This window comes from Heteronotia binoei, chromosome 7, assembly GCF_032191835.1.
Source record: "Heteronotia binoei isolate CCM8104 ecotype False Entrance Well chromosome 7, APGP_CSIRO_Hbin_v1, whole genome shotgun sequence".
Classification (NCBI taxonomy): Eukaryota; Metazoa; Chordata; class Lepidosauria; order Squamata; family Gekkonidae; genus Heteronotia; species Heteronotia binoei.
The window spans coordinates 18,449,378-18,475,866 of record NC_083229.1 but is presented as its reverse complement, the minus strand read 5'-3'; the positions used below and the strand labels follow the sequence as shown (position 1 = coordinate 18,475,866).

At 46.3% G+C, this 26,489-nt stretch overlaps 1 protein-coding gene across 1 annotated transcript in view; it reads right to left on the bottom strand.

Moving 5' to 3' along the window:
- Positions 1–24,240, bottom strand: part of HHLA1 (HHLA1 neighbor of OC90) — a 57,528-nt gene extending 33,288 nt beyond the window's left edge. Inside the window, exons 1-9 of the mRNA XM_060243110.1 lie at positions 24,168–24,240; positions 21,329–21,409; positions 19,228–19,311; positions 16,044–16,127; positions 13,893–13,976; positions 12,672–12,728; positions 7,641–7,727; positions 3,111–3,203; positions 1,551–1,799 (exon numbers count right to left, since the gene is read on the bottom strand). Coding sequence (XP_060099093.1) covers positions 1,551–1,799; positions 3,111–3,203; positions 7,641–7,727; positions 12,672–12,728; positions 13,893–13,976; positions 16,044–16,127; positions 19,228–19,311; positions 21,329–21,409; positions 24,168–24,240 — 892 coding nt within the window. The remainder of the gene's footprint in view (positions 1–1,550; positions 1,800–3,110; positions 3,204–7,640; positions 7,728–12,671; positions 12,729–13,892; positions 13,977–16,043; positions 16,128–19,227; positions 19,312–21,328; positions 21,410–24,167) is intronic.
- Between the last annotated feature and the right edge of the window lie 2,249 nt (positions 24,241–26,489).

Genomic DNA, 26,489 nt, shown 5'->3' with positions numbered 1-26,489 from the left:
CCGGTTCTCCCAGATTAGAGTCTTAACCACTACACCAAACTGGTTCTCTGAGGGCAGAATTCCATGGTGTGTAGAACACAGGGTTGTCACTGAAAACAGAATCCGTGTGTCACATTCTCTATTCCCCCCTCTCAAATATCACTTCCTCTGTACCACAAGAGACAAGATTTTCAGGATATGAGGCTTCATCATCTGCTCTTCATTCGCATTGATCTGGAACATCTAGAATTCTTACCTTCTCGGGATTCAGTCCCTTACTAGCACCCTGTGGAGTTTTCTGTTTTGAGCATAATTACTGTGATGATTCCCTGCCTAGTACCCAGAGAGTCTTCTTCTGAGCTCGGGCGTCAAGAAGCTTAAAACTTTCTCCATACATTTAGCACCAGGGATGACTTTGAGAACACAGGAAACTGCCTTATATCCAAGCAGACTCATGATGTCTCAAGGTCAGTGTTCCTTCATATTCTCAAAGAGCCTCTATTCTTGTGTTAGCTCTTCACGCTCCATGTACTCCCTGGGAACTGGTTGTGTTCCAGGTGGAAATTCATAGCTCATCACAGGTGCAGGTCATGGTGAGAGCACAAATTTGGTCTACCAAGGTCAGTGTTGTCTAATCCAAGTAGCAGCTGCTCCCCAGGATCTCAAGTGGAGGTCTTTCACATCACCTATTGCCTGGTCCTTCTAACTGGAGATGCTGGGCATCGAACCTGGGAGCTTCTGCATGCCGAGCAGATGCTCTGTCACTGAGCCTTAATTACACCATGTCAATGACAAAGGGCTTCTTAAAGACCAACAGGAGAGCTTTGACTCTCAAAAGCTCATATCCTGAAATTCATGTTGGCAGGGGTGGAATTCTAGCAGGAGCTCCTTTGCATATTATGCGGCACACCCTTGAGGTAGCCAGTCCTCCAAGAGCTTACAAGGCTCTTTTTGTAAGCTCTTGGAGGATTGGCTGCATCAGGGAGGTGTGGTCTAATAGGACCTAGGACCTCATGCATGCCAAGCAGATGCTCTATCACAGAAGAGGAGGAAGAGGACATTGGATTCCTACCCCACCCTTCGCTTGGAGTCTCAGAGCAGCTTACCATCTCTTTCCTTCCTCTTCCCACAACAGACACAATGTGAGGTAGGTGGGGCTGAGAACGTTCTGAGAGAACTGCTCTTGAGAGAACAGCTCTGAAAGGACTGTGACTGACCCAAGGTCACTCAGCAGCATGTAGAGAAGTGGGGAAATCAAACCCGGTTCTCCAGATTAGAGTCTGCTGCTCTTAACCACTACGTCAAACTGGTTCTTACCTCCATGCCACAGTGTGAGGACTTCTAGTGTCCAGGCCTTACTGATGGACCTCCTGATGGCACCTGGGGTTTTTGGGCACTGTGTGTACAGTGTTGGACTGGATGGGCCATTGGTCTGATCAAACATGGCTTCTCTTATGTTTTTATGGGGTAAGCAATGCCCAGAGAGATTAAACATTGACTGAAATTCCTTAATATTAATAGCCGGTGTGTCAAACCGCTTATTGTATATCCCTTGAACCACCAAGACTCACTTGGCACAGGTGGCGCTCCTGGTGAGATATCATAGCCTTCTACTGGGGTAGGAGGAGGAGGAAGCTCCACTGAAGTAGTTTTAGTTGACAAAACATCAGGTCCCTTCCAGATATCAGTCTGCAACCACAAAGGAGCAGGTACATATAGCCCTTGAGAACTTGTGGTCTTCAGCCATATGGGACGTTGTGTCACAAACATCTCCGCTCCTTTCGAGGATCCGGTCTGTGCCCGCATCGGCATCTTTGTAGCTTGAAAAGAGGAAGGGGGGAAATACATCATCTGCCACATACTTTGATTTGTGTCTCTGACATAATCAGGGCTTTTTTTGTAGCAGGAACTCCTTTGCATATTAGGCCACACACCCCTGCTGTAGCCAATCCTCCTGGAGCTTACAAAAAATAGCCCCGTAAGCTCTTGAAGGATTGGCTACATCAGGGGTGTGTGGCCTAATATGCAAAGGAGCTTCTGCCACAAAAAAGCCCTGGATATAGTAAAGCTGAAAACTGCTTGCCTGAGACCCTGGGACCTTAAGCAAAAAAAACACATGCTCCATTACTGAGCCACAGCCTCAACCTGATCCATGAGAGAAAGAGCAGAAGCCTGATGCTGGCGTGACCCAGCACATAGACAGGAAAGTAACAAAATAGTGTATCGTGTATTCATACCACCTTTATGTGGTGGTACAAAGTGCCATCAAGTCACAGCGGACATCAGGAGGGCTTTTTTGGGGGGAGGGCAGAAAAAGCCCAGCAGGAACTCATTTGCATATTAGGCCACACACCCCTGATTCCAAGTCAGCAGGAACTGGGAAGAAAAAGCCCTGCTTATGACAGTGTTTTCAAGGCAAGAAATACAGGTGGCTTGCCAATACCATCGACACACCTGGACTTCCTCAGCGGCCCCCTCCCATCCAAGTACTAACCAGGGCTAACCCGGCTTAGCTTCCGAGATCGGCTGAGATCAGGCTAGCCTGGGCCATCCCATAGGGTTTGGCGTCACCTGCCACTGTGTAGCAACTCTGGACTTGTTGGGTGGTTTCCCGTCCAAGTACTAACCAAGGCCAGGCCAGCTTAGCTTCCAAAATTTGATGAGATTGGGCTACCCAATAGGGTTTGGCATGACCTGCCTCTGCATAGCAACTCTGGACTTCTTGGGTGGTCTGACCCTGCTTAGCTTCCAAAATTTGATGAGATTGAGCTAGCCTGGGCTATGCGATATGGTTTGGCATCACCTCCCTCTACAAAGCAACTCTGGAATTCCTTGGTGCTCCCATCCAAGTACTAACTATGGCTGACCCTGCTTGGCTTCCAAGATCTGTTGAGATCTTGGAAGCTAAGGCCACCCAATAGCCTGGCCAATGGCTGGGGCTGATGGGAGTTGTAGGCCAAAAAACATCTGGAGAGCTACCGTTGGCCACCCCTGCTGTAAGAGGTTATAAAGTTTTTGACAATCTCCGTATTTTTAAAAAAAAACTAGATGAATCAACCAAAAAATCTCTCCCCATCAATAGCCCTGGTGAGAAGACAACAGCGTTTAGTGCTGACTATAACTTTGCTTACTTTTAAATGTCCATGCGCCTTGTGCGGTATAACTTAGGACCTTCTCAGCCTCTCCCCGCAATGGAATCAGATTGGGCAGGATGGAGTCCAAATCTACAAAGAGAAAAAAAACACCCCTATATCTCAGCTGGCCAAACTGTGCCTCAGGAGCCACATATGGCTTTTTCACATATCGTGTGGCTCTTGAAGCCCCCACCGCCCTGTTGGCCAGCCAGTGGCTTGGAGAATGCATTTAAAGTTAAAGTTGCTTTCTTTCCACCCTTTCTTTCTATCCATCCATCAGTCGTTTTGTAGAAAAATAGGTGGTGGAGCTCATCCAGGGATTGTTATGCAGCTGCACCTACTATTCAATGGACAAGGTGGGAAGGAGGAGGTGGAATTCTCAGAAAGGTTCAGGAGCTGTGCTCCTGTGAGCTCCCGCTGAATCCGAGGCCTGCATCCATCTATCTATCTATCTATCTATCTATCTATCTATCTATCTATCTATCTATCTATCTATCTATCTATCTATCTATCTATCTATCTATCTATCTATCTATCTTCTCCCTCCCTCCCTCCCTCCCTCCCTCCTTCTTCCTTCCTTCCTTCCTTCCTTCCTTCCTTCCTTCCTTCCTTCCTTCCTTCCTTCCTTCCCTGTCCTCCAGTTCTCAAACACCTGACAATTAGGTCTTGCAGCTCTCAAACATCTGATGTTTATTCTACGTGGCTCTTACGTTAAGCAAGTGTGACAATGGGTTCACAGTTACGTTAAGCAAGTGAGACAACGGGTTCGCAGGTAAAGTATTTCTTATTCCTTAAACTCTGGCTAGCACTGCTAGTTAATCTCTCCTGTCTTCATACTCCAACTAAACCCCTTTTGTGTTATCTCTATGCTAGCCCTGCACAAGTCTCTCGTTTCTTTCCTGACCCCTCTTCAGAGTATCGAAGCCAAATTAATCTCAAACATTAAACTATAAGGTGGCTCTTCCTGCCAACCATCAGGAACCCATTCCCACCTTTTGTGTCAAACGCAGCATCTATTCATCTCACCCTGGAAAGCCCATCTCTCCCGTTCTCTGAGCAAACTGAACATGACACTTCTTGTCTAACACCTGGGAGAACTCAGACTTTGCTTTTGTCAAGATCTCCAGAAACCATCAAGGTATTGTTGAAACCACTTTACACCCCCAGCCATGCCTCCCGGTTTATGTTTTTGCCTATTTAAAGAGGCACTCTGGACATGCCTTGTCTTGCCAGAGATTGCAACCCCAAACTCTGTTTGGGTCCTTCTATAGTCACATCCTCTGCTTCATGAATCCCTGGACCACACCTAAAAAGGTGGACCACACACCCCTCTGCAAGCATCAGTCATTTCCAACTCTAGGGTAACATTGCATCATGGCGTTTTCACAGCTGACTTTTATGGGGTGGTTTGCCATTGCCTTCCCCAGTCATCTACACTTTCCTCCCAGCAAGCTGGGGACTCATTTGACTGACCTCGGAAGGATGGGTCAACCTTGAGCTGGCTACCTGAACCCAGATTCCGCCGGGATCAAACTCAGGTCGTGAGTAGAGCTTAGAAGAAGAAGACGATATTGGATTTATATCCCGCCCTCCACTCCAAAGAGTCTCAGAGTAGCTCACAATCTCCTTTACCTTCCTCCCCCACAACAGACACCCTGTGAGGTGAGTGGGGCTGAGAGAACTCTCACAGCAGCTGCCCTTTCAAGGACAACCTCTGCCACAGCTATGGCTGACCCAAGGCCATTCCAGCAGGTGCAAGTGGAGGAGTGGGGAACTGCAGGACTGCAGCTTTACCACCCTGTGCCAGAGGACCACACCTAGATAGGTATATATCACCTCTGCAATAATTCCTAAAAGTCTCTATACCTCACCCCTGATTTCCTTAGCCTCTTGTGTGTGTGTGTGTGTGTGTGTCATTGCTTATGTGTGATTGTATTCCTACGTATTTTTCTAAGTAAACATTTTAAACTCTCCTGTCTTCATACTCCAGTAAACAGTAAACATTTTAAAATGTTTACTGTCTGGAGCCTTCTTTGTGATACTGGACCTTTATATTATTAGCGGAGGTAACCCTGCTCCAAAACAGCTCTACCTAAGTCTACCTTTTGCTAATTCCCCCATCAAGAAGAAGAGGCCCCAGCAATTCGGCTAACATAAAGTGTAGCCATAATTTGCGTATGTCAGAAAAATCAAGACAAGGATTCCAGAGGGTCAGTTCTCTTCAAATGTACAGTTCACCTTACAGATTAACAAAACGGGTGGCCAGGTATGAGCTTTCGTGAGTCAGTGCTCAAGGTGTGACTCAGTCATGAGCAGTGACTCATGAAATCTCATCTCCTGCCACAAATTTTGTTAGTCTTTAAGGTTCTACTGGACTCTTGCTCTTTTCTACACCTTTACTGCAGTCTTAAGCTCTGCTCACAACCTGAGTTCGATCCCTGGTGGAAGCTGGGTTTTCAGGTAGCCAGCTCGAGGTTGACTCAGCCTTCCATCCTTCCGAGGTGAGTAAAATGAGTACCCAGCTTCCTGGGGGGAAAGTGTAGATGACTGGGGAAGGCAATGGCAAACCACCCCATAAAAAGTCTGCCGTGAAAATGTTATGAAAGCAACGTCACCCCAGAGTCGGAAACGACTGGTACTTGCACAGGGGACTACCTTTACCTTCCTTTCCTGTAGCTGTCCTTTTAATATTGAAATTGCTGAGCAGTCAGGTTAAAATGGATAAAAGGAAGTACTTCTTCACCCAAAGGGTGATTAATATGTGGAATTCACTGTCACAGGAGGTGGTGGTGGCTACAAGCATGGCCAGCTTTAAGCGGGGATTGGATAAAAATATGGAGCAGAGGTCCATCAGTGGCTATTAGCCACAGTATATATATGTGTGTGTGTGTGTGTGTGTGTGTGCATACACACACACATATATTGGCCACTGTGTGACACAGAGTGTTGGACTGGATGGGCCATTGGCCTGATCCAACATGGCTTCTCTTATGTTCTTATTATTGTGGTCTGCAAGGCCTATTGAGTAATATTATTTCACTCCATGCCCTGAAGAGCTTTGTCTACCCTTTTCCTCATAGAAAACCTCTATTCAAGAGACAGGACATTTTCTTTCCTGGCCAGTTGTCCACCTTCCTTTAGAGGTCTTCGCTATCATCTCTGATACTGTCTTGGTGTATTCCCACACAAACTGAGAATCCACCCCAGAGGATTCTGGGTGATTCTCACTTTGGTTGCCAAGCTGGCAGCGGAAGAGAAAAAAATATACGATTGGGTGCTTTCCAGATTTCTTACAGGAAGCAGCAGAGGGTGGGTCTAGGAATCATCAGTTTCCAGTGACTCATAGAGCTACCGCTGGTCAATTCCAGTAAGAACATCTGGTAAGTACAGGAGGCTGAATTGTAAAAACATTATCCTGAAACACTTCCCTGCAACCCTCTTACCAGTTGCCCGGCCCTTCCTAGAGATCCAAGCCATACCCAACAATCTCCATACTTGGAAAGATGCAATTACAACCCTAATACGATCACAACCAACTAGAACGATTTCCATTAATGAAACTCTGCTTCTGTTTCCGCTGCTCAACAGCTTGATCCCATTCAGCGTTCCCTCTAAGCTGAGTTAGTATGAGCTAGCTCAGTTTTTTTCACCTACGGCTCACGGATTTGAGTCTGAGCTCAGGAAGGATGGCCCCAGAGCAAGCTAATTGACGCGGTAGCTCATAACTTTCATGCCGGTAGCTCACAAAGTAGAATTTTTGCTCACAAGACTCCACAGTTTAGAGGGACCACTGATTCCATTCACTATTCGATTCATAAGAACATAAGAGAAGCCATGTTGGATCAGGCCAATGGCCCATCCAGTCCAACACTCTGTGTCACACAGTGTCCAAATATATATATACACACACACACACACTGTGGCTAATAGCCACTGATGGACCTCTGCTCCATATTTTTATCCAATCCCCTCTTGAAGCTGCCACCACCTCCTGTGGCAGTGAGTTCCACATGTTAATCACCCTTTGGGTGAAGAAGTACTTCCTTTTATCCATTTTAACCTGACTGCTCAGCAATTTTATCAAATGCCCATGAGTTCTTGTATTGTGAGAAAGGAAGAAAAGGACTTCTTTACTTTCTCCATCTTGTGCATAATCTTGTAAACCTCTATCATGTTACCCCGCAGGCGACGTTTCTCCAAGCTAAGGAGCTTCAAGCGTTTCAACCTTTCTTCATAGGGAAAGTGTTCCAACCCTTTAATCATTCTAGTTGCCCTTTTCTGGACTTTCTCCAATGCTATAATATCCTTTTTGAGGTGCGGTGACCAGAACTGCACACAGTACTCCAAATGAGACCGCACCATCGATCTATACGGGGGCATTATGATACTGGCTGATTTGTTTTCAATTCCCTTCCTAATAATTCCCAGCATGGCGTCGGCCTTTTTTATTGCAATCGCACACTGTCTTGACATTTCCAGTGAGTTCTCTAGCACGACCTCAAGATCTCTCTCTCATGATATACTCACCCAGGAGATCGGACACGTTACCAGAAAACGTGTAATTAATAACCGGGAACTTCTCAACTGCTTCCCACAAATCGGACAGGTTTCTACCTAAAAGGAAAAACAAAAACAAAGATTCAGGAGGAAGTGATGCAAGAGAACCTTCTTTTGCTTCAAGGGCTGCCACCATGAGGATGCAGAGAACAATCTTGGGACCCCGAGATGAATACAGGCAGGGCATTCTTTGTAGCAGGAACTCCTTTGCATATTAGGCCACACACCCCCTGATGTAGCCAATCCTCCAAGAGCTTGCAGGGCTGTTAGTATAGGGCCTACTGTAAGTTCCGGGAGGATTGGCTACATCAGGGGTCGTGGCCTCAGGGCATTTTTTGTAGCAGGAACTCCTTTGCATATTAGGCCACACACCCCTGATGTAGCCAATCCTCCAAGAGCTTAAGGGCTCTTAGTATAGGGCCTACTGTAAGTTCCGGGAGGATTGGCTGCATCGGGGGGGGGCGTGGCCTCAGGGCTTTTTTGTAGCAGGAACTCCTTTGCCTATTAGGCCACACACCCCTGATGTAGCCAATCCTCCAGGAACTTACAGGGCTCTTTTTACAGGGCTTACCGTAAGCTCTTGTAGGTAGGCTTCCCAATCCCCCCGCTTTTCCGGGAGGCTCCTGGGTTCCCAGCTTCATCCCCCGGTCTCCAGAAATCAGGAAGCGGGGGGGTGGGGGGGGAGGGGGGGGAGAACATACCTGAAGCGTTCATGTTGGTGTAGAGCTCCTGAGTCCTGAGCAGTTTGTAAAATTTCTGCCCCTTTAAGGCTGGGCAGGAAGGAGGAAACAGGAAGGGCTTCGGAGAACGGCCCCGCCCTTTCTTTGCTTTCGTTTTTAGAGCAGGCAGAGGGAAGAAGACCAAGTGCGGTAAGTGTTTGTTTGTGTGTGTGAGAGAGGGAGGGGGCAGGGAGGGGGGAATTCCCTGGTATGGAGGCCCTCCCCCTTCCTTTAGAAAGCGTGGGGGGGGAGGGAAATGTCTACTAGGCACTCTATTATTCCCTATGGAGAACAATTCCCATAGGGAATAATAGGGAATTGATCCGTGGGTTTTGAGGGCTCTGGGGGGGCTATTTTTTGAGGTAGAGGCACCAAATTTTTAGTATAGCATCTAGTGCCTCTCCCCAAAATACCCCCCAAGTTTCAAAACGATTGGACCAGAGGGTCCAATTCTATGAGCCCCAAAAGATGGTGCCCCTATCCTTAATTATTTCCTATGGAAGAAAGGCATTTAAAAAGGTGAGCTGTCCCTTTAAATGTGATGGCCAGAACTCCCTTGGAGTTCAATTATGCTTGTCACATCCTTGTTCCTGGCTCCACCCCCAAGGTCTCCTGGCTCCACCCCCAAAGTCTCCTGGCTCCGCCCCCAAAGTCCCCAGATTTTTCTTTAATTGGACTTGGCAACCCTACTTGTAGGATTAGCTACATCAGGGGTGTGTGGCCTAATAGGCAAAGGAGCTCCTGCTACAAAAAAAAAAGCCCTGGTTGACAGATTAAGCACTGGACTGGGTTCGTGGGTGAATGAAGACCTAGTACTTGTGTACCTGGAGTACCTGGAGGCAAAAATTCAGCAAGCAGAAAACTGGATATTCATGCCAGGCTTGGCAACTGGAAATCTCCCACAATTACAACGGATCTCCAGATGGCCAAGAGCTGTTCCCATAGAGGAACTGCGTACTTTGGAGGGCTGGCTTGATGCCATTAAAGGCTGCCGAGGTCCCTCCGCTTTCCCAAACCCGACCTTCCCTAGGATCTGCCCCCCAAATCCCCAGGAGTTTCCCATCCCAAAGCTGGCAACCCTAGTCAGCAATGCTGTTTTCTCATGCATGAAGAAGTCTCCCAGGATTGACCACATGGTGGTCAGTACCTGCTTTGACTCTTGGAACTCCCAGGCTGGTTACAGACAGGCGATTTAAGGTGACCCAGGGACACCTTGGAAACTAACCAGAAAAGCACGTCCAAACGTGCACATCTGCCGCCCACCCCAGTCCCATACTCACCCCATCCTCCAGGATCCTCAAAGTGGCCCAAACAGCTACCACTTTTGAAGCGGTAGCAAATTTCTGAGCTGCACACCAGTCACCTCTTCGGCGTCTGGACGTGGAAACGTGCAAGTGAGGTGGGTTTGTGGTGTATGGGGGGGAAAAAACCCAAACTGTGCCAAGGGAATTGTGTGCTACAGCCATCTGACCGGGCCAAGGTGCCCTGTGGGAAGGATAGGGGCACCTTGTGCTGGAACGTGTGGATGGTTTAGAGGACGCTTATTTCTGAGCCCACACGCCTGATTTGGGATGCCTCCCATGCACCCCAAACAGCTGGACTCAGCCCCAGCGTTACTGTTAGATCCAGGGGTGGAATTCTATCAGGAGCTCCTTTGCATATTAGGCCACACACCTCTGATGTAGCCAGTCCTCCTGGAGCTTACAATAAAGAGCCTTGTAAGCTCTTGAAAGAATGGCTACATCAGGGGTGTGTGGCCTAATATGCAAAGGAGCTCCTGATAGATTTCCACCCCTGGTTAGAGCTGGATTATGGGCTGGAAGTCTGGGGACCTTGGTTATAGGATGGGGGAGACTTGTCTTAGCAGTAGTATGTGCGAAAAGGATCTAAGGGTCTTAGTGGATCATACCCTGAACATGAGTCAACGGTGTGATGCGGTGGCTAAAAAGGCAAATGCAATTTTGGGCTGTATCAACAGAAGTATAGTGTCCAGATCACGTGATGTGATAGCATCGCTTTACTGAATTGTTTTCTGTGGCCCCAGAAGGTGGGACCAGAACCAAATGGGTTGAAATTAAATCAAAAGACTTTCTGACTCAACCTTAGGAAGGACTTCCTGACCGTTAGAGCGATTCCTCAGTGGAACAGGCTTCCTCGGGAGGTGGTGGTGGGCTCTCCTTCCTTGGAGGTTTTTAAACAGCGGCTAGATGGCCATCTGACAGCAATGAAGAGCCTGTGAATTTGGAGTAGGTGTTTGTGGGTTTTCTGCATTGTGCAGGGGGTTGGACTAGATGACCCTGGAGGTCCCTTCCAGCTCTATGATTCTATGACCTGATCACTCTGGTTCTGTAGAAGAGGTCTCAGAACACAGGCTGTAGATTGAGATTGGTGAGTTCTGGCCAGCTCACCTCCATCTTTATTCCTCATAGGGTTGCCTGCCTCCAGGTGGGACTGGAGAAGAAGCACAAGGCTCCGTGTAGTAACTGCCTCTTTTATGTTTGTCAATTACTAGAACTGTATCTTCCAATAAAACGATGAACTCCACACCAATCGTTTCCAAATTTTTTACTAACAGCATAAAACTACAAGCGGGTATAGGCACATCTTCTGTTGTTATAGCTGTATGTTGGAATATACCTGCACACGGCTTTGAAAGAATTGTAAATTGCTATTTGGAAGGGAATGGACTGTTCTTGTATAAAGCCAGTGGATGAATCATACCTCGGATTGAGAAGATAACTGTGTCTATACCCGCCTGTAGCTTTATGCAATTAGTAAAAAATTGGAAACGATTGGCATGGACCTCAGCGCTTTATTGGAAGATACAGTTTTTGTAATTGAGAGACATAAAAGAGGCAGTTATTACATGGAGCCTTGTGCTTTTTCTCCAGTCACAATTTCCATGAGACTTTGTTGGTTGCACACCCTCCAGGTGGGGCCTGGAGCTATCCCATAATTACAGCTGTTCGCCAGACTAGAGAGACCAGTTCCCCTGGAGAGCCAGTTTGGTGTAGTGGTTAAGTGTGCGGACTCTTATCTGGGAGAACCAGGTTTGATTCCCCACTCCTCCACTGGCAGCTGCTGGAATGGCCTTGGGTTAGCCATAGCTCTCATAGACCTTCTTCCCCTGTAGTGGTGAAGTGTGCAGACTCTTATCTGGGAGAACCGGGTTTGATTCCCCACTCCTCCACTTGCAGCTGCTGGAATGGCCTTGGGTCAGCCATAGCTCTGGCAGAGGTTGTCCTTGAAAGGGCAGCTGCTGTGAGAGCCCTCTCCAGCCCCACCCACCTCACAGGGTGTCTGTTGTGGGGGAGGAAGGTAAAGGAGATTGTGAGCCGCTCTGAGACTCTTCAAAGTGGAGGGCGGGATATAAATCCAGTATCTTCTTCTTCTTCTAGAGGAAAATGGCAGCTCTGTAGAGTGGATTCCATGACATCACTTTCTTCTTCAGCTCCCTCCCCATCCCCAAATGCTACCCTTTCCTGGCTCAACCTGGAGTTGGCAGCACGAAAAATCATACAGCATTCATGGACTATACCACTTTAGATTCCCCGAGGGTGTGTTTGGGGGAATCCCATACTGGAAGACTTCGTCATGCCAATAAGTCCTCTGCACACAGAAAACTAAGCAGTCTTCAGGGCTACTCAAGAATCCCACGTCCTAGTAAGCTAGTTTTTCAGGAGCAGGGAGAGATTACCTTGGGCTATCATTTCAGGCTGCAGCGCCCCTTCCGAGATGGTACACTCCAAGAAGGGACAAGACAAAGGGCAAGGGTGGCCAAACCTAGGCTCGGGAGCCACATATGGCTCTTTCACAAATATTGTGTGGCTCTCAAGGCCCCCCCTGCCTTGGCAGCTGGGTTGGAGAAGGCATTTGTCTCTTTAAGTCTCTTCTCCAAGCCAAGCCAGCCAGCGACTTGGAGAATGCATTTAAAGTTGTTTTCTTTCCACCTCTCCCTCCCCCACCATCTATTTTCCTTCCTTCCTTCCTTCCTTCCTTCCTTCCTTCCTTCCTTCCTTCCTTCCTTCCTTCCTTCCTTCCTTCCTTCCTTCCTTCCTTCCTTCCTTCCTCCCTCCCTTCCTTCCTTCCTTCCTTCCTTCCTCCCTCCCTCCCTCCCTTCCTTCCTTCCTTCCTTCCTTCCTTCCTTCCTTGTGGCTCTCAAATATCTGATGTTTATCCCATGTGGCTCTTACGTTAATCAAATTTGGCCACCCCAGGCATTTCCGAATATGGCGTTTGATTTTTAGCTACCGGTTTGAGAAAGAAGACACTCCACGTTTACCTGTGCGGCCTGACATGACGCAAATATAGACACAGTCCGTGTCGTTGCTTTGGCTCACTGCAAAAGAAAACAGATGGCTGGTTTGCGTCACTGAGCTTCGTTCAGAGCAGAATGAACGCTATAATGCAGAAACTGGTCTTTCGTTCAGACAGACAGGGAGGCTGATGTCTCAGCCTGGGAGAAGGAATTAACAAGCTGTCGCTCCAAGAACTGCCAGGATGGAATTCTGAAAATGTTGCAGAGCGATGCCAAAGCCAGAGACCAATTATGCAGTACCTTCTCAGGTGCACCGGCTGTCTAAATATAATGCAAAAGACATTTTTCATAGCACATAAGCTGGAATGTGGTGCTGGAGGAGAGTTTTATGGATCCTGTGGATTGCCAAAAAAGACAAATAAGTGGGGTTTAGATCCAATCGAGCCTGAACGCTCCCTAGAAGCTGAAATGACTTAACTGAGTCTTTTGTACCTTGGTCACACGATGAAAAGACAAGACCTGCTGGAAAAGACAATAATGCTAGGAAAAGAGCCCTGGCCTAGATGGCCTAGCCAAGCCCCATATCATTAGATCTCAGTAGCTAAGCAGGGTCAATTCTGGCAAGTACTTGAATGGGAGACCTCCTTGGAATACCAGCAGTCAGGAGGCAGGGGCGGGCTTTATTCAGCCACCTCTCTGAATATCCTCCATGTCCCCATATGAAAGTGCCAAGTGTTGTCCCCTTCTAAGAACATAACAGGCGCCATGTTGGATCAGGCCAATGGTCCATCCAGTCCAACACTCTGTGTCACACAGTGGCCAAAAACCAGGTGCCATCAGGAGATCCACCAGTGGAGCCAGAACTTCAGAAGCCCTCCAGCTGTTGCCCCCCCAACACCAAGAATACAGACCATTATTGGCCCAGACAGAGTGTTCCATCTACAGCTTGTGGCTGATAGCCACGGATGGACCTCTGCTCCATTTATTTACCCAGTCCCCTCTTGAAGCCATCTATGCTTGTAGCTACCACCACTTCTGTGGTCGTGAATTCCGCATTATCATGGGCTCTTTGGTGAAGAAGTACTTCCTTTTATCAGTTCAAAAGCCTACTGCTGATTAATTACATTGAGTTACCCCAAGTTCTTTTATTAACCCTTTTATTAACCTCTCCTGTTCTGACCCCAAAGTGTCAGGTTTAATGAACAGGGCCTCCAGTTGCTGAATACTAACAACCACCATTCTTACCTGAGAGAATGGAAGTAGACTTGAAAATTTCGGTTAGAGAGCTGGTGGAGTTTCCAATGATATCAACTAGCAAAGCCGTAAAATCTAGATTAAAAACAAACAAACAGGTGTTTTCTAATCAGGGATAGGCTGGAGTGATTTCCCCAGGGCTCACTTTATAGCCGGAGCTCCTTTGCATATTAGGCCACACACCCCTGATGTAGCCAATCCTCCTGGAGCTTACATTAGGCCCTGTACTAAGAGCCCTGTAAGCTCTTGGAGAATTGGCTAAATCATGGGGGGGTGGCCTAATATGCAAAGGAGCTTCTGCTACACAGTGAGCTCTGGATTGCCCCATTGGTGCTCCAGTTACTGATGCAGCCCAGGGGTAATAGGTCTTCAACATGACAGCCTGCCCCACATTTGCCTGGCCCCTGGTCCCCCATCAGTGGGCATTCCACCTCCAAAATCAGCACAGCTTTTCTGAATTAAAAAAAAACAAACCCAAACCCAGCAACTGAATGTCATTCTAACAATCTATTACAAGTTCTTTGTATATTTGACTTTTTATGTAAATCTCTATCCCCTTTGATTGCACGGATGTTTACATCAAGTGACAGCTGACTTACGGCGACCTCATAAAGGTTTTCAAGATAAGAGACAATCAGAGGTGGTTTCCCATTGCCTGCCTCTTCATAGCTACCCTGGGTTTCCTTGAGGTTGGGTTGCCAACTCCTGTTAATATATTCCTGGGGATTGGGGGGGTGGGCAGGGTTGAGCCTAAGGATAGCAAGATATAATGGCATAGAGTCCTTCCTCTAAAGCAGCCATTTTCTCCAGGGGAACTGATATCTCTGTTATCTGGAGATCAGTTGTAATTCCTGGAGATCTCCAGGCTCTTCCTGGAGGTCACCAAGTAGTTACCAAGGCTGACATTGCTTAGTTTCTCTGACAAGATTGGGCTAGTCTGGACCATCCAGGTGATGCACCTTTCCACAACAAAAAGGGCTAAACACTTTTAAAAATTGAAATCCAGGAACACATTTATTTTTATGACAACATTCAAGTGCCTATTAAACAAACGTAAAACTCTCACAGAGCAGCTATCCAGTCTTTGCTACGATCTTTCCTAAGCCTTTGCAATAAAGGCAGGTTTGGGAAAGTGCCACAAGTAGTCAGGGAGAACTTGAGGTGTACAAATGTACCACAATGCTGTGGTATCCCATGGATTAATTGCTTCCCCGTGGATTAACCCAAGGACAAAATAAGTCATATGTAAGGGCTGTCAACTTTCAGGTGGGCCTGGAGATTTCCTGCTACTACAATGGATCTCCAGATGACAGAAATCAGTTCCTCTGGAGAAAATGGCTGCTTTGGAGGCAGGGTTGTTAGTTTCTACCTGGTTGCTAGTGGGGGGGGGGGGATCCAGGGTCCATCACATAGTGTGATGACATCACCCAGAAGTGATGTCATCGTGTTGCCAGCATCAGGGAGTTTTGAGCAAAACACTATGGTTTGTAGCTGATTTTACCATAGAGTTTTGCCCAGAAACTAGAGCATTGCTGTGCCACGTCGGCGATGTGATGATGTCACTTCTGGGCGACATCATCATGTTGCCTTTCAGGCCAGCTGAGGGGCGGGATTTCCTCTCGCTGGCCAGCTGGCCATCAGCAGGGAAGCAACCTGCAAAAGTGGGGTTAGGGGACTTCCTAGATTGCCATTCAATACCGTAAAGTGACATCATGTTGTTATACAACGCTGTTTCCTCCACTCTGTACTCCGAAAATGTTCTTGCCTCTCCAGCTGGCAGTCCCTACATGACCATTAATTGGAGTGCGAATATACACTCAATCAGGGGTGGAATTCTAGCAGGAGCTCCTTTGCATATTAGGTCACACCCCTCTGATGTAGCCAATCCTCCAACAGCTTAGAAGGCTCTTTTTTGTAAGCTCTTGGAGGATTGGCTACATTAGGGGGCGTGTGGCCTAATATGCAAAGGAGCTCCTGCTAGAATTCCACCCCTGCGCTCAATCATGTCATTTTCATTTCACTGTGGTTCCCCAAAACAGCAGAATGCCCATGTATAAGTAAAGATGAAACAAGTTGGGCCCTATCCATCCCCTCTGACATTGTCTCCCTGGCAACGGCTACCCAGCCTGTTTGTCCACTCACCTGTTAAATCATTTGTCCTGTTAGTTAAGCAGTAACAGTACCTGGTGGGGAACTTCGTGGGGTCAATATTTTTCAAGTTGGAAACTGCAAAGAAAGGAAGGGCGATGCCATGTCAAATTGGCTGCAAAGGTCCAGAAAAGTCTTTGCCCTCTCCCAAGGTCAGAAGAACCACCCGTTTCTTTATTATTGTTTTAAAAAACACATTATGCATTCTTTATTTTTTTTAAGAAATCATAACCCTGCTTTATTACAAAATTAAACAACCAAACACATAAAAGTATTCTTCAACCCAGAACTCCCCAATGTTTGCATTCAGGGTTCAAAGCACTGCAATCCCTATTAAAGTTCTGCAAGGTAAGACAGGATTCTTTTCGACAGGTGGGGAAATGAAGATGGGGCTGGGAGACTAAGGGCGTTTTTACAACTGACAGTTTGTGACTCTCTATCACCGCATTGGAAACTCACCTTTTACATTACCTAACATTCTCACAACTGTTTTGCATCGTTGCTGCCCGAAGCGTCCACATTTGTTTTGGAGCTGCTGCTGCAACGTTTTTCTCCACACTAGTTTTGATCTGATCTTTGCTCTACAGACGTTTCAAACTTGTATTGTAGAAGTTTTCATGCGTTTTAAAAGACTCCCCCAAAAGCCACAAGGGGCAGTAATTTGCATGAGAACTGACATTGCTTGACATTTTTACATATCTTTGCTTGCCTCATCTTGTAATCTAAATTTGTATTGTTTTTGCCGTGTTGACATGATTACCAAGCAATCGTATGCATTTAACTAAGCACTGGTATTCTGGCTGCCCTCTGATCAGAGACACTCCCAAACTGAAACGCTTAAATGTAAAAGGAAAATAATTAAAGCGGAACAGTGGCAGGCGATTTGAAGACTCTAAAACTCTGGCTCAAACTGAATGTAGAAACGCCCTAAAGTTCCTATCACCCTGCAATCATATCCATTAGTATCTTTTTCTGCCCGCTCTGTATTTTCTTTTTCTTTTGTATATTGTGACATGTGCATGCCTGAAAGTCATGGCTGACTTCTGGTAACCCCTAGTGGGACTGGGAGTCAAGGACGGTCAGAGATGTGGCTTGCTGCCTACCTCTGCATCCCAGCCCTGGTATTCCAAGGAAGAAGAAGAATTGCAGATTTATACTCCACCTTTCTCCCTGAATCAAAGACTCGGAGCGGCTTACAATCTCCTATGTCTTCTCCCCCCACAACAGACACCCTGTGAGGTGGGTGGGGCTGAGAGGGCTCTCACAGCAGCTGCCCTTTCAAGGACAACCTCTGCCAGAGCTATGGCTGACCCAAGGCCATTCCAGCAGATGCAAGTGGAGGAGTGGGGAATCAAACCCGGTTCTCCCAGATAAGAGTCCACACACTTTACCACTACAGCAAACTGGCTCTCACATCCAAGGACTTACCAGGGTCGGCCCCGTTTAGTTTCCAGGATCTGATGAGATCAGGCTTGCCTGGGCCATACTGGTCAGGGTTGCCCGCTCTGCAGGGCTTTTTTTTGTAGTGGGAACTCATTTGCATATTAGGCCATGCCCCTCTGATGTAGCCAATCCTCCTGCAGCTTACAGTAGGCCCTGTAAGAAGAGCCCTGTAAGCTTCTGGAGGGCTGGCTGCATCAAGGAGGTGTGGCCTAATATGCAAAGGAGCTCTGCTACAAAAAAGCTCCGCCCCTCTGTATTTAAAGTACTGCATCTGTTTCAGACAACGCCGCATGTTTCTGCTGCACTCGCCTTTTGTTTTGTTTGTTTTGTTAAAGCTCCATTGATATGCCAGTCTTTTAATGGGAAAGTTTCTACTCTGCATGCTGTTTCACATTGCTATCCCCGTACACTGTCACAATGTGGTTTAACCTCTGCGTTTTAAACATGGAGGAAACGCTCAGTTAAACAGAAAACCCATAGACCTGGGCAGAGAAGGGGATTCAATTAAAAGGGGACTGAATAGTACTGATGCTGGGAAAGACAGAAGGCAAAAGAAGAAGGGGAGGGCAAAAGATGAGATGGCTGAACAGCATCACTGATGTAACTAACATGAATTTGAGCAGACTTCAGAGGATGGTGGAAGACAGGAGGGCCTGGTGTGACTTGGTCCATGGGGTCGCAAAGAGTCAGACTCAACTGTGCGACTGAACACCACCACCAACAGACTAGTGATCATTGAATGCCAAACCATCAAAGGAATGAGTCTCAGGGATGCATCTGTCAAGGGAATGCATTTTAGGGATGGATCTCAGCATGAAGGATTATTCCTTAGGAGGGATCTGAAAGAGTCAGGATACTTAACCTTAATATGATCAGGGCTGTTTTTGTAGCAGGAGCTCCTTTGCATATTAAGCCACACACTCCTGATGTAGCCATTCCTCCAAGAGCTTTCAGGGCTCTTCATACGGGGCCTACTGTAAGCTCCAGGAGGATTGGCTACATTTTTTATTTATTTTATTTATTTATCTGGGATTTATATCCCGCCCTTCCCATCGAGTGGCTCAGGGCGGCTTACAACATATATAAAACTAACATAAAAGTATAAAATTACACTTTAAATTAACAATTCACAATATATAATTAAAATAAAACATTTGTTATAACTATACATAATTAAAACAGCCAGCAGTCGTAAAGCTACACTCCATTCAGCTTCAGGTAAAAATTCAGTATACAATATACAGCATTCAGTAGTCGGTATACAGGGCCGTTAGTTGTGGGCCAGCCGGAAGAGGACTGTCTTACAGGCCCTGCGGAATTGGGTGAGATCCCGCAGGGCCCTTACCTCCTCCGGCAGCTGGTTCCACCAAAATGGAGCCATTACAGAGAAGGCCCGGTCTCTGTAATGGCTCCATTTTGGGGTGCGTGGCCTAATATGCAAAGGAGTTCATGCTACACAAAAAGCCCTGAATATGATTCCCCCCGAAAATCCCTTCCAACTAAAATAGGAGCAGGAGTAGCAAATTTTTTTTAAAAAAAAACTGAAAACACAGAAGAGGCAATTATCTGCATCTGGTACCTACAAGATAAAAGAGAAGGCCTCTAGAAAGGTCTTCTACAATCAGGGAGCCAGAAGTCTTTGCCTTCATTCGCCGGCTACCAAACTTCTGAGGGTCTTGAACCAGAAAGAAGGCATCTGAGGATGATTTCTGCAAATGTTTAGCTTCATACTTACTGTTATACACGACGATGGAGACTTTGTGGAAGGCATATGAACTATAGGAGGTGATGCTCAACAACGAGAAGAACTTTTTGGTACCTGTGGACAGGCAGGTATAAGGTATCAGTATGCTAAACAGTATATGGATTGACAAAAGACAGACAACTGTTGCCGCACATCACCAAGGTCTTCAACCAAATTCAGATGTGGCTCTTAAACTGAGGAAGTTTTTCTCTAATACCTTCTGTCACAGGGGGGAGCCAAACCTGCATAACATCGGACGTTTGAGAGTTGCAGGACACGAACATCATAAGTTTGAGAGCCACAAGGAAGGAAGGAAGGAAGGAAGGAAGGAAGGAAGGAAGGAAGGAAGGAAGGAAGGAAGGAAGGAAGGAAATAGATGGGGGAAGGAGAGGTGGGAAAAAAGCAAATTTAACCTTAAACACATTCTCCAAGCTGCCAGCTGCCTTGGTTTGGAGAAGTAATTTAAAGAGAGAAAGGCATTCTTCAAGCTGGCCAATGGAGTGGTGGGGTCTTTGAGAGCCACAATATGCATGAAAGAGCTGTAGTTTGGCCACCCCTGTTCTGTCAGATACCTCCCCTCCCCCAATTCAAGTCTGCAGGAATTGACATGGGGACCTTCTGCATACAGAGCATGCCTATGACCTCTAAGCCATATCCCTAATATGAATATATGTAATAAGGGCTTGTTTTGTAGAAAAAGCCCAGCAGGGACTCCTTTTCATATTAGGCCATATCCCCTAACAACAAGCCATCCAGAACTGCATTATACTGGTTCAGAGCACTGGGCCATTTTGCTCTGCACTCTCTAGGATTTCTCAGCCTGTTTCACTGGGGATGCCAAGAATTAAACTTGGGATCTTCTCAAGGTGTTCTGCCTACTGAACTATCCCCCATACCCAGTGGGGTTTTTTGTAGCAGGAACTCCTTTGCATATTAGGCCACACACCCCTGTAATCTCTTGGCGGTTGGCTACATCAAGGATGTGTGGCCTAATATGCAAAGGAGTTCCTGCTACAATAAAAAAGCCCTGCCCATACAAATGGACTTCAATGTAATTAGAGGTAATTAACCTACCTAACGTGATCTGATGGTAGAGGAGGCGCTGACCTAGATGGTCCAGACTAGCTCATTCTTGTCAGATCATAGAAGCGAAACAGGGTTGGCCTTGAATAGTACCTGGATGGGAGACCACCAAGGAAGTCCAGGGTTGCTACGCAGAGGCAGGAAAGGGCAAACCACCTCTGTTCCTCCTCTCTCCTTGAAAAACCTATGGCGTCTCCATATGCCGGCTGTGACTTAACCACCACCACCACAGAGGGGAGGGTCCATGACTCATAAGAGCATAGGAGAACATAAGAGAAGCCATGTTGGATCAGGCCAATGGCCCATCCAGTCCAACACTCTGTGTTACACAGTGGCCAAAAAACCCAAGTGCCATCAGGAAGTCCACCAGTGGGGCCAGGGCACTAGAAGCCCTCCCACTGTGTCCCCCCAAGCACCAAGAATACAGACCATCACTGCCGCAGACTGAGAGTTCCAACAATACACAATGGCTGGACCTCTGCTCCATACTCAGAGATGGAGACCCAGCTTTGCATGCTGAGAATCTCCAGTTTCCCAAATCCTGAAATCTGAGAACCTTTAACTGGCAATGGGTGAGGCTGGATCTGTGACCTTCTTCACGAATGATATGCACTCTTCCACTGAGCCAGGGGCCTGCGCAAACCTTCTGTAAGCCTTAAAACCGCCTTAGACCAAATCTGTTAAGCTCAATATTTTTAGGAATGAATGGCAGCAGCCCTTTGCATTCTCAGGCTGAGGGACATCTTTCCCAACACCCATCTCAGATACTTTAACTGGAGATGTTGGAGGTTGAACCCGGGACTAGGAACAAAACTGGCGTTCCACCACTGAGCCACAGCTCTTTCCATCCCTGTCCTTGTTGCGGTGCTGTTATATAGTGCCAGCTAATTAAGTCTCAATCAGCTTAAGTGCCTGGATTGGAGACCTCCAGAAGCCCAACCACATAAATTGCTCAAGGGTAAGTTCAGTAAAATAAAACAGCAACAATAGCAGGAGGTGAAGCAACTACCTTTGAGAGCAGAATTTAGCATTCCATTTACCAGCTCGGTCAGATTAATCGCTGCCAGGTCAAGTGATTTTGCAGGCAACTCTGAAAAAAATAATGAGATATTGTCTGATTCATTCTTATGGTGACACCCAAGTCAATAACAAGTGTCTCAAAATGCAGACTTAAGTAGGGAGCTATCTTTGGTTGTGGTATGAAAATGCAACCTTGCTTCTTGGAGGTAATGTCCACTCTCTCCTTTGTCCTCTCGCTCTCTACGCATGGCCTGCCATGGAGACACATATCTCTGCAGGTCTCTCCTGCAGATCCAATGCCCTCATACTCCCACACACTTGATGTCAGACAAACTGGCCATTTGTTAAAGGGAAAGTACTATTTAGATTAGGCTCATTTCTCTCCTTTCGATTACGGTTTGAATGTGAACTGGATTTACTTGAGAAGTTTACCTTTTTTGCAATATACTTCTTGGGAGATTTATTTACTGCATTCAGTATCATGCCTCTATAACTAGCCAAAACTCTGCTATATTAATCAAATATCCCAATAGGCAGTGGTGGAATTCTAACAGGAGCTTCTTTGCATATTAGGCCACATACCCCTGATGTAGCCAATCCTCCAAGAGCTTACAAAAAAGAGCCTTGTAAACTCTTAGAGGACTGGCTACATCAGGGAGGTGTGGCCTAATATGCAAAAGCGCTCCTGCTAGAATTCCACTTCTGCCAATAGGGTTATGGGCCCAGCACACTTCTGCTGTGCAACTCTGCTATATTAATTAAATACCGCAATGCCATGTACAGGTTGAGCAGGTATTACAGACAGAGCAGAAGCAGCAGATTCCAGACCATGGGGTGCATATAACAAATGCACATTGTAACATGATTCTAAGCAGGGGTCATTTTGTAGAAAAATAGGTGGTGGAGCTCATCCAGGGATTGTTATGCAGCTGCACCTACTATTCAATGGACAAGGTAGAGAGAGAGGAAGAGGGGGGACCCTCAGAAAGAGCTGCAGTACTGTGAGCTCCTGCTGAATCTGAGGCCTAATTCTATGAAGCTTCACACATTTTTGCATGCAACTTTCCACCCACCTTTTTGTCAGATCCTATTCAGGGCCAGGCTAGGTATCAGATGGGGAGATCCATAAATACATTTCCTGCTGTTCTTAAGTGGCAGGGGGCATGCTAGGAAACTAAAATGGCTCAGAAACAAGGCATGCTCAGAGGTGCCTGCAGCAGTGGGAACCAGGACAGCAGGAGTGGTACAGCTCAGACCGAGCCTGAGACACCAAGAATGAGCGATGCTAAGTTGAGAACAGCATTTTGCCAAGGATCACCATTTGGGGCTGGAACAAGAGGAAAGAGGTAAATCAAACTTTCCTTCCATCCAAGAAACTGTTCCATCGGATCCAGGCAAGGACCTCCTCTCCCACAACTGCCAAATAGGGGGTGCTGACATGGGTCATCATGGCCACTAAAGAATCTGAGCCAAATACTCCCTGCAGTGCTGGCAGATTTCAAGGTCCTTGGTTAGGCTTGCTCCTAGCTGCAAGCAATACTCCCTCTAAGCTGTGGAGTCTTGTGAGCAAAAATTATACTTCGTGAGCGACTGGCATTGAAGTTGTGAGCTCCTGCATAAATCCGTTTGCTCTGCGGCCATTTTTCCTAAGACAAAAATGTGTGAGCCAGAGGCTAAAAAAAACCATGAGCTAGCTCACGCTATCTCAGTTAGAGGGAACACTGGCTGCAAGTGATCTTCTAGGGCAGCAGCAGAAACTTTCCCAGGAGGTTAATGGCTGGTCTGTCTCTCACCTTAGGGGAAATCCAGCTAAGAAGTGCCCTGAAAGCAGAAATGACCTGTAGAATTCTGTGTGTTTTGTCATCAGATGAGTAAACCGCAGGTGAGCATTGCAAATCATGGGCATATGTGAAATAAAGATGATGCCCTTCAGGTCATAATATGCACTGAATCATAGTTCAGGCCCTGCACTGAGTTCTTCCTCATAAAAAGGCAACTTCAAAATACCCTTCATTGGCCAACTGTGGCGGTTACCATGATAAAGTCCCGATGTTTTAGAGCCCCCTAGTGGTGAGAGTACTTAAAGTAACATTTGTCATGGGGAACTGAAATAAAGATGGCACCCAGTCCACATAAAGTATTAGCGTTGACAACGGCATCAAAATTAAGTACCGCAAAGATCCAGGATGGGTCACTTATGGATCTAAATCCTACTGAGTAAATCTTTAATTTTGTTTCTCATTGCGTCACTTTATCACTGAAAAAAGGTTTTCTGGCAACCTGCTGGGAGACTAAGAAATTGCTGTGCCAACTCTATGGTTTGTACTGGGACGACACTCTAGGATTCACTCTGGACTCTTCGGTTAAACCATAGAGTTTGGGGTGAATCCTAGAGTATCACCCCAATGCAGTGGTGCCACTTCCGGATTTTCACCAGAAGTGGCATTGCACATTGGTGAGACATGGGGAAAAAACCCTTTAATTCTTCCCCAACAAGACTGTTAAGCAGTGGTGGGGAACAGGGAGACCAAGTCCACCACCAGATAATCATGTTTCATTCTTCAAGAACTGAGTAATGGAAGAGAGGAATCTAATGTTTCAGTGCAAATGTGCCATTCTCAGATGTTCATCCAGATCATTCACATACTGGGAAGCAGAAAGAGAAGCTATCAAGGAAGACCAAATTCCCTGAAGTTTCACCAAAAACACAACTGAGATTCTCAGCTCCACCCCTTGCTGTCCTATAGTCGCCAATTGCAATGAAGCCAGTCAAACTGTGGGAGATCGTCTCTGGGAGACAAATCTGAACTCCGAGTGCAAAAGTTTACCTGCTGTAGCCAGCACTGCCACCCGTTCGTCTTTCTTGATTTCTCCTTTCGTACTTGCCGCTGAAAGAGACATCAGGAATAGGCTTTCTTGCATCCATCTATGCACGATGTTTTCAAATGACCATGACATAGGAGTTCTTCGGGATAAGCTTTGCACGTGTACAGTTATGTGGCTCATGGTAAATGCAGCTAGATCTTGGTTGCAGAAGAGGGCAACCAAGACGAATAGGGGGTGGGAGCACCTTCCTTATGAAGAAAGGCTGAAGAGTCTGGGATGTTTCAGCTTCGAAAAGAGATGACCCAGGGAGGACATGATAGAGGTTTATACAGGCTTGCCAATCCCCAGGTCCCACAGGAGGAGAAAGCCACACGGGCACTCACGTTAAATCAACCTCAAATGCTTAGAAATTCAATTATTTATATAGCAAATCATTCATAAAAAATACATTGCAAAGTGAAATCACAAAGTGCAAAGATAAACTTCTCCCAAAACAATCATTCCTATATTGATATCTGACAGTCTGTTCTTTGAAATTGGAGTCGGGAAGTAGCGTGCAATGCCGTGGAAACAGAGTCCAATGCTCCTATTCTGCTCTGTTAGCCAATATCTGGATGGAATGCAGCAAGGCAATAAGACGCAACAGGGATGCACTAAATGCCCCGTTTCACGCGAGGCTTCAACGAGCTGCATAAATAGAAGTTAAAAATCTCTAATACATAAACACTACAATTTCTGAAAATACAATATATAATGCTTGTAAATACCTTCGGAAATGACTAAAACAATTCATATTGGAGACCCAACGCTCCTACATTCGACAGACAAATGACAGCAATAGGAAATTGACCATAATGCACTTATAAATAACAGATGTTGGGAATTTCTTAAGGTCACAGACACAGAGTTTACAGTGGCATACTTAATACATAGTTAATACATAGTGAACTACAATTCTTTTGCAAAAAACATAGTGAACTACAATTTAATTACAAAAAACACGACAAGTCCCAGTCACTGTTAAGACCATTGGGCATCAGAGAATCCAGTTTAAAAATCCACCGCATTTCCTGCTTAAGCAACTAGTTGTTCATGTCAACTTTTCCCTGAAGCCAAACAGGAAATTTTGCCAGGACAAAGAATTTTAAATCATTGGGATCATGTTTTAATAAGCGGAAATGCTCAACAAGAGGGGCTTCAGAAACAAAAAATTTTACGCAAGATTTATGTTCCAAAATTCTAGTGCAGACTGCATGTCTTGTACTGCCGGAATAAATTTTTAAACAAGGACATAAAATAATATACACACAACTTTTGGTGGAACAAGTTGTAGTGTCTTTCAATTTTGTTTTAAAGCCTGTTGTAGGGTGTTGAAATTCTTTTAAGTCTAAGGATAATGGGCAAGTGGAGCAAGTCCCACATTTATGGTGCCCCCCCCCCCACATGCATTGGAGGTACAATTTTGTTAAAGCCAGACTTCACTAGATAATCCGATCAATTACTGGTTCTACGATATCCTATTTTTGGAAAGGTACTGCAACCAGGCAGGTCTTTAACCAAGAACCAAAAATTTTTGAGAATGTTTTGAACAGGATAAGCTAATGGGGAAAATCGGAAGGCACAAGTTAGTCTTGAATTAACAGACCCCCCCCCATAAGCTTTGCACGTGTACAGTTATGTGGCTCATGGTAAATGTAGCTAGATCTTGGTTGCAGAAGAGGGCAACCCAGATGAATAGGGGGTTAGAGCAACTTCCTTATGAAGAAAGGCTGAAGAGTCTGGGACATTTAAGCTTAGAAAAAAGATGACTCAGGGAGGATATGATAGAGGTTTATATAGACTTGCCAATCCCCAGGTCCCAGCAGGGGTTCTCCTGCTTTCCCAGGCTCCTTCCCACCCCCAGTCAGCTGGCCAGCAGGGGGAAGCTCCGCCCCCACAGCTGCCATGTGCCTTTCCCCTTCAGAACGCTAGGAGAAAGCTTGCAAAGGCTTCCTTCTTGGATGGTGTGTCTGTGTCTTTAAGGCTGAATGGGGGTGGGGGGAGCAGGCAGAACAACACAGCTGTTCCCAGTAGCTGTGAAAGCAGCCCAGACCCTCCTTTGTTGTACAAGCTTTTCAGAGGTCGTTTGCATAGTAAAGGGTAAACCTGAACCTTTGGTTTCCCTGTGTTATTGGAAGTTCAGCAACTCATGAGTAAATTGCCCCAGTGAGACCACACGAGTATGAGATTGCAAACTGTTTTATTTTTGCTTGTGTGTGTGTGTGTGTGAGAGAGAGAGAGAGAGAGAGAGAGAGAGAGGAAATGAAGACTGTATTCAGGGGAAC